We start from the raw sequence: 12,662 nt of genomic DNA, 5'->3' as shown, positions 1-12,662 counted from the left end.
TTGACCTATTAGAGAAAACTTAAGCGAATCCGGAAACAAAATCACCCCTTCGTCCAGAGTCGATATGAAATGTCTAATACAGGGGTGAGCAACCTTTTGAACCCACGGGCCAATTCAAATTTGAAATCTTGTCGGCGGGCCGCACTTAAAATAACTTTTTTTTATAATTAGCAGAACTTTACGTCATTTTCTATAACTACAAATATTTGGCGAAATCAAATCTGAAAAAGGAAAGATAAAACGAATTCACATGTTTAAAAACAGAAACACGACTTTATAAATACCCGATATTGAAAAGATACATCTCGACATCTTTGTCATTTTTAAATTCTCTCAATTTTTTAATAATACTTCTTGGCGAACATTCATTCTTACAGTATTCTTGTTGAAATCGATGGTACTTTTCGTCATCGCTTTCATTCAAAAATCTTCAGGAACTTACCACAGTGATAAGTAAGAGTGTGAAAAATATATATTTGAAGCGTTGGTCGTTGAATCGCTACTTGACTTTCTGTGATTTTTTTCCACAATTCGAACGTGTCCTGTGTCCTCAAAGCCTAGATTTTTTTCCATTGAAAATTAGTTCTTTAAATTGATGTTCTGCATTGGATCATTGCATTGGGATGTTGAGCAAGGTCGCCGGAATCACAGAAAAATGTTCAATTTTAAATATTTTAAACAACTATCTTCAAAACTACATTCTTAATTCTAAAATTTTTATCCAGATTTTTAACCTTACTTAGATATCATTGGTGTAGGATTTCTAAAGCTCTATTACGACTTTGGTAATGTGGAATGCGAATCATAAGTGACGTTACTCAATTTATCGATGTTTGTTATTAATTTTCTATCAAATTTCTGAAAAAAAAGAAAGACCTTTTAGGTCGAATCACAGAATCTCAGATATATATTGCTTTTATCAAGAACTAATAATTTTTGTCGGAAGCTTTGATGCCGGATGATTCATGTTGATAAAAAATCTAAAATCGTTCACCCAAACTTTATTATTAAACTTTCGAAAATTTTCTTCAATATTCAGAAATCAAAAAAATATTTCACAAGGTTTAATTTCAATTTTTTCCAGTAACAGAACAAGCCTTTTTGCCGAATTTGATAGAATAACTTAAAAAAAATTCTGCTAAGCGTATTTTTTATCATACAATTTTATTTACGCTTGGAACGAAAATAATTATGCATTAACGGACTTCGAAATTCCTTTGATCATGTGAGCTTCCGATTTTTTGCTGCTTTTTCGACTCACTTTAATGGGTTTTGTTTTTCAAAGCGTCAGGAGTAAAATAATTAGGAAAAATGTATCCTGAGTAAAGGAAAAACTCCAATATAACGTTATGCCAATAAAGAATATTGCATTTATGCCTTGAACAGAACATAATAAATGCTTGAAATGCCACAAAAAAGTTAACAATCTAAAAGATTGTGGGGCAAATGCAGATAAGTGCATATTTGATCAAGTCATATAAATTTTCCCAACAGTCAACTGTAGAAAAAAGTTAAGGCATAAAAATTTGAGAAAAGCTTCGCGGGCCGCACAAAAGGGTCTCGCGGGCCACATGCGGCCGCGGGCCGCGGGTTGCTCACCCCTGGTCTAATAGATCATATTTTCACAACCAAAACCAAAAAAAATTAAGGAGGGGGGGGGTAGGGTCTAACGGGTAAAAAACAACACCATTTTCACAATTTTTTTCTAGAGCTATCGTTCAAACAAATGTGTTCAAATTTTTTTCATTATACAATGCATTGTTAAAAGAACGTTTAGTAATTTTTTCGTAGAAAAATATTGAAAAATGAGCCGGTGACGGAGCACTTTCGAGGATGCCTTTTAGAAAACAGGATTTGCGGTGGACACTGTATCTCAGCACAGAATCATCTGAAGTCAAAAAATCAGAGCAAAATATTTTTAATAGATGTTTTTCTGGACCCCAACGTTTTTATTTAACTTAAAAAAAATTTTATGAAATTTTGGTGGCTGTTTGAAGTAGAAACTACGATTTTTCATGAAAAAATCCGCCATTTTTTATCTGTAAAATCTCCCCAAAGTAAAAAAAAAAGAAAAAAGAAAAACGTTGGGGTCTGGTATTTTATATGTAGAAAACATGTTCCAAATTTGAAAAGAATCGGATAAGTAGTTTTCAAATGACGATGTCCACGGACTTCAAAAATGTGCTTTCGAGAAAAACGCGTTCGAAGTTTCTGCTCTTGCTTTCTTGCAGTACTTGATAGGAGGAGATAAAGGCCCATAATTTCAAAAGTTTTGCTTCAATTGACTTGACAATTTGACACAACATTCTTGAAATGTTTTACAATAAGAAAATAAAAAAATAAAAAATCGATTTTTTGAAAGTTCTAAAGTCTCACTTTCCAAAAAAAGAAGCGGATCAAAAGTCTCTTTTATGCAGCCATGTAACACAAAAACACTTTTCATGTTAAGTACGTACTTGAATTGGTATTTAAGCAAAAAGTACGATGTTTTTTTTCAGAATTATTTAAAATAAAAAACTCCCATTTTCATTTCTAAATTCATTTCAGTTCTGTATTTGGGCCGAAGTAACAATTTCTAGAAGAAAACATTATTTTTTTCTGTAACAGAGAAAATTTGAACGTTTGAACATTCTCTAGCGTTCCTTGAATGAAAATTCTTTCCGAAAATGAATTCCTTCACTTTTGGTCAATAAAAATTAATTTATTTCACTGATACCTTTCACTTATGCACATGTCATTCCTATCTTACCTAATTTAAAGAAAAGGCTATTGAGCAGTTCATGTGTCGGATCGGATTTTTTTATCTTTTTAAAATTTAAATGGCGCTTGATAAAACTTCAGTTAAGTACATTTTTATATTTTTACAAAATGTTTCCGATCTACCTCTGTAGAAAACATCTTATTCATATTTCTGTTATCAATATTATTCAAAAATAACCTTGTAGGCGAAATGGGTTAAAAAATTGTATTTAAATTCTTCACTTTCTGTATTTTTTTTCAACTGTCCGCAAAGTGTCATACCATTATTTCATTAGCATGAAAACTAAATTTATATATTTTAGACAACAAATGCTACCTACATTAACACGAACTAAATATGGAAATATTTTTGCAAATCTTTCAATTGGTTTTTATTCGATTGATAAAATACCAATCCGTGTCACATCTAAGCGTCATTTATTTCCACGTGCTTTGTACAATTAAGCAAGAAAAAACACATCTAGGTTGCATATCCCCCCACGTGCATAAGGAATATAGGTACTTGGTTGAGAAACAGGCGCCTAATTGTTATATTTTTCCAGCGATCAATGAATGAGACGAAAAATAAACCGCTCAAAGCAAAAAAATTTCGAGAAAATGGATGCCATGACTTTAATTTGTTTCGAAAAACTACAAATTTTGTATGAGAGCCCCCCCCCTTCAGTCGGAGCGGTTTGTAACTATTATAGAAACCATCTTCGGCCCCAAAAACCCTCAAGTGCCAAGTTTCACGATGATCGGTGTTTCCGAGTCTATAGGGAACAGACAGACAGACAAACATTCATTTATATACATATATATATATATATATATATATATATATATATATATATATATATATATATATATATATATATATATATATATATATATAAATTAAGTAATTGAACCGGGAATTTTCGTTTTTAAAAAACTAACTACGAACTACACGACTTCACGGTCTGAACGATAATGATTTTATTTTATTACTTCAGAAGCCTAACGCCCTATCGTTTCCCTAAAAGTGTCTACCTTGCACCTGTCAACGATACCACGCCAGTGGGATCCATTGTTGGCTCTGCATTCCTGGGTTTGGCTATCACCGATGTTGTTGACTGATGTGTTCCCATATTCGATCTTGCTGACCACGCAACCTGGGTGTTAGCGCGTACAGGCCCACCTGGTTCAGGTGACACGATATTCGATGGTGCCGGGCATCTTGCTGACCACGCTGTCTGGGTGTTAGCGTGTGCAGGTCCAACTGGTTCGGGTGACACGGTATTCGAAGGTGTCGGGCTGGTCGCGTCCTTAACTCGTCCCCCCTTAGATATTGCTCGTCCCGAGCAATCTGCTGATTTTACTTTCTGCCAATTCTTGATGATGCCGATGGCCAAGAGTATAACCATGAGAATGATGACGGTGCCGAATGATCCGAAGCCAAGCTGGTACGTCAAGTCCACTGTCTCCAAGTGTTGTCTATTTTTCAAATTGAGTTCATGCAACTCCGAAAGGTTTACGTGTCGTTCTACATGTAAGGTTTTGATATTTGTTAATTGTACTGGTAGAACTGATGGGTGATCGAACTTTAATTCGTAATTTTCGAAAAGTTCATTTTTGATGTATAATGAACAGTTGTGGAACGTTACGAAATGGATTCCGGTCAACGTTCTAGGTGTTATGCCGCAGGTGCCATTGATGATTACGCCTTGGTGAGCGGTTATAATCAATAGGGTTCCTGGAGCAATTATTCTTGTTTCTGCTGATGGTGGCTTTTCTGACAAAGGACATTGTCCATGACGTCCATTCAAAAGTGGAACTTCGCAAAGGCTGTCGCTGATTTCAAGTAGTTGTCTTCTCTCACAGATTGTAATTTTGTTGTTTTCTCGGCATTCAGAGTTGATGGCCAGAATTTGCTTGTCGTTGATGAAAACTTTGTTGTATGTTATTTTTACTGAATGGTTGAATATCGGTAAGGGTTCAATGATGACTTTCTCGTAGGTTGTGTGTTGAAAACGTGGGATGTTAACGCATATGATGATGGATGAGCCTTTGAAGAGTGTGGTGGTCGTCAAGAAGTTGCTAGCGTCGTCTAGGTGCTGAATTTCTAATCCCTGATCTTTTATCTCTTGCAAAATAACTTCTATTTCTTTTGGTGTAAGTATAAATTTACTAATAATATTCACTTTTGACAGTAGTATAGCATATTCGATTGATTTTAAATGTTCGAGAAAAGTATCCAATTGAAATGTTATTGCTATTTTTTGATTTTCAAATATAAGATAATTGTCATTTTCCATAATTGTATTCAAAGTGTTCTGATGATTTCTGATATCTTTGTTTAGTAAGTCTAGTCTATTTTCAAATTTGGAATTGATTCTAATTTGCCGGTTATTTTGTTTTATAAAGGTGTTTCCTGTTTTTCTAAGTTCATCTAAATTGTTATTTATAACTTTTAGGTCTTCTGCATCTAGATTTCCAGTGATTAATTTGATGGTGCTTCCTAATATGTTAATTGACCTTTTGCTTCTATTTGATTTTGGATACAAAGTGCTAAGGATAAATTTTATTTCTCGTATTTTCATTTTGATAATTTGAGACAAATCACTCGTCGAGTTTTGCATTTGGTTAATGACATTTTCTATAATGGACATAGAAATTTCAAATTTTTCGAAGTCTATGACATGAAGTAATCTATCATAGCCGGCAACTATCTTTCCCTCCCCCCTTTTAAGAATCAACGCTCCTGCGTTGTTTGTGATATCGTGGATTTGGATGGTTTGTGGGTGGATGGATAAAGGTAGTAGTATGAGGATAAGGAATATCAAGGGTGTCCGTGCTAGCCGATCCATTTAGTCCTTCTGAAATATTAATAAAGCATTAGATTCGTTTCAGATTCTCTTTATGTATTTCCCGACCAGAATCGTCAACAAGTATTCTGCCCTTGTTCTCGACGGCTATGATCGGTAAATACTTTTGTTTGGTCTTCTTTTTTATTCCTTGCACTTTATTGTAGGCGACCTCGTCTGGTTTGAAATTTGGTTCGCCTTCTCTGTGTTTGTTGTGGTAGCTGAGGTTTTTATTTTTCGACTTATCGTGTGCTAATATGATGTCGTCGTAAACTTTATTGCGATTTTGGATCATCAATTCCATATCGAGGGGTCTTTCCTGATCATCTTTTAGTCCATAAAAGGCTTCTCGTGGTTTCATCTTGATAGCGGAATGAATACTATTGTTGTATTGAGTGCAAGCAATATAAAAGATTTCCTTCGTGCTTAGGTCTTCATAGCTAGGTTTAATACATCGAAAGATCTCAGCTATGGTAGAATGAAATCTCTCGACCGTACCGTTACTTTCGCTATGATTTGGAGGAGTAAAATAAATGTCAACGTTTAGATCCTGTAGAAGTCCTCGTACTTCTACTGATCGCAGGGATGGTTCATTGTCACATACTATTTGTTTAGGTGTTCCGTAGATTTTGAAAAATTTGGTTAGACCTTTTCTTACGTCTAATATGCTTCTAGATTTAATATGTGTCAATGATCCAAAGCGGGAAAATTTATCAACTGCTGAAAGAAAATATAGTTTTTCGGCAATGAAGATATCGATATGAACTATATCTAAAGGTCTATCGGGGTTTGGGGTGGAACCTAATATTATGTTAAATGGGTGTCGATCGTATTTATTTTTATGGCAGGTTTCACACAACTTAATGTAATCTCTGATTTTTGATTTTAATTTTGGAAAGAAGAATCTGTTGGAAATTTGTTGATGGTTCTCCCAAATTCCTCTATGAGAACGATCATGTGTTTGCTCAATAATGAGGTTTTGTTCCTCTGGTGTTCTCAGGTCTATTCTAAGTTTTTGTGTAAAAAATACTTTAAACTGTTTTGCTCTATTAAAGTAGTTTTTATACACTATTTGAACTAAATTCATGAGACTTTCTGGGCAGTAAATGCAATTTACCCTTTTCAAGTCCATGTAATCCTTAAACATGTTGTAAATAACGGGTGTTCCGAAAACCAGTCTAGTGATTGTTCTTCGATACACTCTAGGGAATATCTGCTCATAATTATCTGCTTCGTCAGGACCTACTTTCAGAATAATTTGATTAGAAAAAGCATTAAGTGGCATTTCGGTGCATTTAATGTATTCAGAGTCATCTGTGTCGGCTGAATGTACCGTCATATCATCAGATGAAACGCTTTCTTGGTTGTTGAGTTCATTTCGAACTCTTGACAAACTGTCAGCAACTACGTTTTGCTTACCTGGACGGTAGCGTATTTCGTAGTCAAATTCACTAAGTGAAAGACGCCAATGAACGAGCCGGTTACACTAGTTTACAGCATTTTTGAACTCAGTAAACTGAAGGTCATTTCCAATGTAAAATCGGGCGCTGAATTTGAAAATGAAATTCAAAAAAATCTCAGTAGAACCGTTTTTAAGCTATGCTCCAAATATGAAATTTCGAAAAAATTAAAAAAGTTCTTGTACTTAGATTGAAATATCTCGGACGGCATAACAGTAATTTGAAATCCCTCTTTTGCATATTGAAGGTGATTAAGTTTTCTATCGATCATCTGAACACTGTTTTTGCGTTTGACCAACATTATTGTTGATATTAGTGACTTTATGAGAAAAAAAAATTATAAAAAACGCATTTTTTTAGAGAAAATTTTGTTTCAACGAAGGTTTTAGACTCGATGGTAGCATTTAAAAAATCTGATTTTCTTTTGCGCTTAAATGTCAACTTAAAACAATGATTTCAATTGGTTATTTATCAAAATCGGTTGAAAATTGAAGAAGTTATGGCTACTTTACCAAAACTGAAAATTTTGGAGTTTTTAATAATTTAACGAACCGCAGTACACTTTGTCATAGTATAGGAAGAATGAAACATGATAAATCTCACTCGCTCCAAGTCAAAATTATTTATTAGCTTACCAGAAGGTCACATGCCAAGTTTCCGGAAGATCTGACCATAGGGAGGGGTTGCTTAAGTCTCAAACGTGAATTAAATTTTGAGGTATTTTGCCCGGAAGAAACGAAAAATACTGGTTTTTCATCAATAACTTTTTTCATCCCTAGCTGATTGTTTTTTATGGTTGATTTTCTTAAAGCCTAAATAGAGACAAATATTTCACCTGAAGACTGTAACTCGATTGGATTTGAAACAGAAAAGTTATTGCGGTTCAAAGATTGTATTTTGGTCAAAAATTGTCGTATAAAACGCAATGGGTAAAAAGTACTCATTGCGTGTTGGACAAAATTTGCGGCCTTTGAACCGCAATAACTTTTCTGTTTCAAATCCAATCGAGTTACAGTCTTCGGGTAAAATATTTGTCTCAATTTGGGCTTTAAGAAAATCGACCATAAAAAACAATCAGCTAGGGACGAAAAAAGTTATTGATGAAAAACCAGTATTTTTCGTTCCTTCCGGGCAAAATACCTCAAAATTTAATTCACGTTTGAGACTTAAGCAACCCCTTCCTATGGTCAGATCTTCCTGAAACTTGGCATGTGACCTTCTGGTAAGCTAATGAATAATTTTGACTTGGAGCGAGTGAGATTTATCATGTTTCATTCTTCCTATACTATGATAAGTGTACTGCGGTTCGTTAAATTATTAAAAACTCCAAAATTTTCAGTTTTGGTAAAGTAGCCATAACTTCTTCAATTTTCAACCGATTTTGATAAATAACCACTTGAAATCTTTGTTTTAAATTGACATTTAAGAGCAAAAGAAAATCAGATTTTTTAAATGCTACCATCGAGTCTAAAACCTTCGTTGAAACAAAATTTTCTCTAAAAAAATGCATTTTTTATAATTTTTTTTCTCATAAAGTCACTAATATCAACAATAATGTTGGTCAAACGCAAAAACAGTGTTCAGATGATCGATAGAAAACTTAATCACCTTCAATATGCAAAAGAGGGATTTCAAATTACTGTTATGCCGTCCGAGATATTTCAATCTAAGTACAAGAACTTTTTTATTTTTTTCGAAATTTCATATTTGGAGCATAGCTCAAAAACGGTTCTACTGAGATTTTTTTGAATTTCATTTTCGCATTCAGCGCCCGATTTTACATTAAAAATGTTGGTCAGTTAATCAAGTTCACGATTTTTTTTAAATTTTGTAAACTAGTGTTATTGGTATCTTTCAGGTTAAGCCCGTATGTAAGTGGCTTATGATCTGTATACAAAATAAATTTACGGCCGTACAAATACGGGCGAAAGTATTTGCATGCCCATACAACAGCCAGTAGTTCTTTCTCTATGGCTGAGTATTTTTCTTCACTTTTGTTTAAGGTCCTTGAAGCAAAAGCGATGGGTTTATCGTTGCCAATAGTCCCTTGAGAGAGCACAGCGCCAATTGCAAAATTGGAAGCGTCTGTGGTCAGGATAAATTGCCTAGTGAAGTCGGGGTATTGCAGAATGTTGCTGCCTGAAAGAATATTTTTGCATCGCTCGAAGGCGTCAACGAAATCTTTTGAATGTTTGATTTCCTCACCTTTCCTTAGAGCATTAGTAAGAGGCTTCGCTATCTTGGCGAAATCTCTTATAAATTTACGGTAGTATCCTAGTATGCCTAGGAAACCACGTAATTGCTTTTCATTTGAGGGCAATGGCCACTCTTTGATGATTTGAATTTTATCCGGGTTTGGCTTAACACCGTCGGAGGTGACGATGTGCCCTAAAAACGCAACTTCCTTTTTAAGGAATTCGCTTTTATCTAACTGAATTTTCAAATTATATTTTTCAAGTGTAGCAAAGATTTTTGCTAGGTTGTCTATGTGTTCAGTTAGACTGGTTGAAAAGATGATGATGTCATCCATGTACACCAAGCAGATGACACCAATATGCTCCCTTAGCACATTGTCCATAACGCGTTGGAAAGTGGAAGGGGCATTTTTTAACCCAAAAGGCATTCTGAGAAATTCATAGTGTCCATTCTCGACGCTGAATGCGGTTTTTGGAATGTCCTTTTTCTCAATTTCCACCTGATGAAAGCCAGAGGCTAAGTCCAGTGTAGTAAAATACATACACCTTCCTAGCTTATCCAGAATATCGGTGATATTGGGAATTGGATATCGATCGTCTACCGTCTTCTCATTCAATTTACGGTAGTCGATCACCAAACGCCACTTTTTAATTCCAGAAGCATCCAATTTCTTAGGAACGATCCACACAGGGGACGTCCATGGGCTACTAGAATGTTGTATGATGCCTTGCTCGAGCATTTTCGAAATCTGACGCTGCACCTCTTCTCGGTGACAAAAGGGGTAGCGGTACGATTTCGTATGAATCGGCAACTCATCTTTTGTTATGATGTTATGTTTAATCGCACTTGTGAAGGTCAATTTATCGCCTTCCAAGAAGAAAACATCTTCATGCTGATGAATCAGTTTTAAGAGCTTGTTTCGTTCATCACTATTCAAATGTGATATTCGAATTTGCTCATAAAGAGATTTTGGTAATCGTGATTTCTTATCACCAGGTGTACTTGTTTCAAAATTATTAATTTCTGGTTCAAAAATGTCAGGCGTTAAAACAACCTTTTGCGGTTCGTCAGAATAATTACTGACAACCACTCGAACATATCCATTCTGGGCTGCATACAGTCCACAATGGATGAAGACTTTTGAGCCTATGTTTAAATCATCCGCCAAGAAAAACTCACCATTCGTTTTTGTTGGCAGGTTTATTTGTTGGGTCTCGTGCGCGTTCAAATAAAGTGACTTGACGTCGGGGTATTTGCGCTGCATCGGAATTGTACCCATAGGAAATTTTAACTCGTTACTTGTAGTTATTATATTAGCATTTAAATTTTTTAATGATTCATAGCCTATAAGGCCGTCGAAGAAAGGATGGAAATCATAAATTAGGAAAGTTTGTTTTGACGTGTTTGGGATATTTGGGAATGGGTTAAATTCTACAAATCTATTGATGGAATGTGTTCCACTCACATTTCTTACGGTTGTTGGAGTCATGAACCTACAATTATGTAAATTGACATGCTTTGTTGATAAATAGTTGCGGTTGCTCCCGGAGTCGATTAAAAGTTTAAGTTCTCCCTTATTTGTGGGTAAAGTTATGAATGGGATAAAGTTGTTTACGTTTTTTCTGTTGGGATGCTCGCTATCTGAAAATTTAAGTCGTCAGCGTTTTGTTCTCCGTTTTGCTCTGTCTCGGGTTCGTTATTTTCTGCTGTTGGCTCTGATGTCTCAACGGCAGGGGAAGCGGTGTACTCTGTTGGTGACGAATTCGACAGATCATCGTAGCTTTGATAGTAATAATAATTATCATCAGCATACTGAGGGTAATAACCGTAATCGAATGGATCATGTTCCATGTGGAAGTTAGGCCGGTTCATATAATTTATTTTTCTTGATCGGATGGATGGGTCAATATCCATCGGTTCAGGTTTATGTTGGAAATTATGTCTTGGAGTAAAAGCGTTTTGATTTTGGAAGGGTTGTGCCCTGAAAGGCGTAAATGGATTAGGATTTGATTGCATTTTGAATGGGTGAGGTTGCATCTTAAATGGATTAGGATTTGGTTGCATTTTAAATGGGTGAGGTTGCATCTTAAATGGATTCTGATGTTGGTTAGGGAAAGATGGTTTTGATTGAGGATGGAAGTAGTTTTGTGGAGGTTTGGGAATTGGATATCTAAACATTGGTGTAAATTGTGGAGGTTTGGGTTGTTGGTAAGGTTGGTGTGCTGGTTTAGGTGGAATTTGAGGGGCATACGATTTGAAAGGGTTCCTTACATAATTATAGTTGCTTTCTTCTGAACACAACCTTAAGGCTTCTTTCATTGTTTCGGGAGACTGTGCTCGAATTATTGGACCTAAGGGCTCTTTTAGTCCTGCCAGGAAAACTTTTAATCCTATCTCTTGATAAAAATTCTTCTTGGATGCTCTAATAGCACCATTTATTTCGGTGATACAAAGATTATTTAGTAATAGTGATATTATATGTGACACTTTTCCGTAGAATTCTTCAACTGTTCCTGTTTGCGAGAGTTTGAACAAGTCTCTCGTTAAAGAAACCTCGTCCCTTTTGTCATTATAATGAGCAATTAAGTTGCTCTTTATCTCCCTCCAGGAGAGGTCTGTTCCATATAATTCTAATATGGTATCAGCGTCTCCTGTGATCTTTGATCGTATACACTGCACCCAAACGCTGTACATTGGTGTACCTCTTGCTTCTTCGATAACAGGCATGATGTTGTCGATGGATCTTAAAAATTGGTGTAACTTTATTGGGTTGCCATCAAAATGAGGCAAGTCCCTTAATATGTTTGGTGTTTGTAATTTTTTTAATACGCTCTCAGAGGGCGATAAAATTCTATCTTGATTATTACGTATGTGGATTTCGAGCGCAGCAATTTTTTCTGCGTTTTGTTCTGCGGTTTGTCTGGCGGCTGCCAATTCGGCTTGCGCAGATTGAACGATCTGTGCAGCACCTTCGGCTTCTAGTCGGAGTCGAGATATTTGGTCATCTCTATCCGCTAGAGCTAAATGTAAATCCGCAATTTGATTTTGATGCTCCATTTTAAGCAAAATTCACTAATCTGTTCACTAATTAATACTACACTAATTAAGTTTTAAAAAAAATGAAACTTACCCGCGCGATATCCGTTCGCGTTTTCGTTCTTTTCCTTAACAGCAACAAGTTGGTGCACTCACACTCGCGGTTTCGTTCGCGTAAGGTTTCACGGAATTTTTCTTGGTTTTAAACACAAGTCCACGATATGCGCTCGCGGATGCTCGATCGCGGTTAAAAACACTTAGAAAAATCCGCACGACTGCGCCAATTAAGTAATTGAACCGGGAATTTTCGTTTTTAAAAAACTAACTACGAACTACACGACTTCACGGTCTGAACGATAATGATTTTATTTTATTACTTCAGAAG

The 12,662-nt window shown here is 35.5% G+C and overlaps 2 protein-coding genes across 5 annotated transcripts in view; both read right to left on the bottom strand.

Annotated features, from left to right (window-relative positions):
* The window catches only part of LOC129758752 (ribosomal protein S6 kinase 2 beta), a 100,299-nt gene that overhangs the window by 81,701 nt on the left and 5,936 nt on the right, over positions 1-12,662 (bottom strand). The window lies entirely within an intron of this gene.
* Positions 3,694-5,588, bottom strand: LOC129758754 (uncharacterized). The gene is made up of 2 exons (XM_055756362.1): positions 4,028-5,588; positions 3,694-3,946 (listed from the first exon to the last, which is right to left on the bottom strand). The coding sequence occupies exons 1-2, from the start codon at positions 5,586-5,588 to the stop codon at positions 3,768-3,770; spliced, it is 1,740 nt and encodes a 579-aa protein (XP_055612337.1). The 3' UTR covers positions 3,694-3,767.

This window comes from Uranotaenia lowii, chromosome 3 (assembly GCF_029784155.1).
Source record: "Uranotaenia lowii strain MFRU-FL chromosome 3, ASM2978415v1, whole genome shotgun sequence".
Taxonomy (NCBI): Eukaryota; Metazoa; Arthropoda; class Insecta; order Diptera; family Culicidae; genus Uranotaenia; species Uranotaenia lowii.
This window is presented reverse-complemented; position numbering and strand designations above follow the sequence as displayed.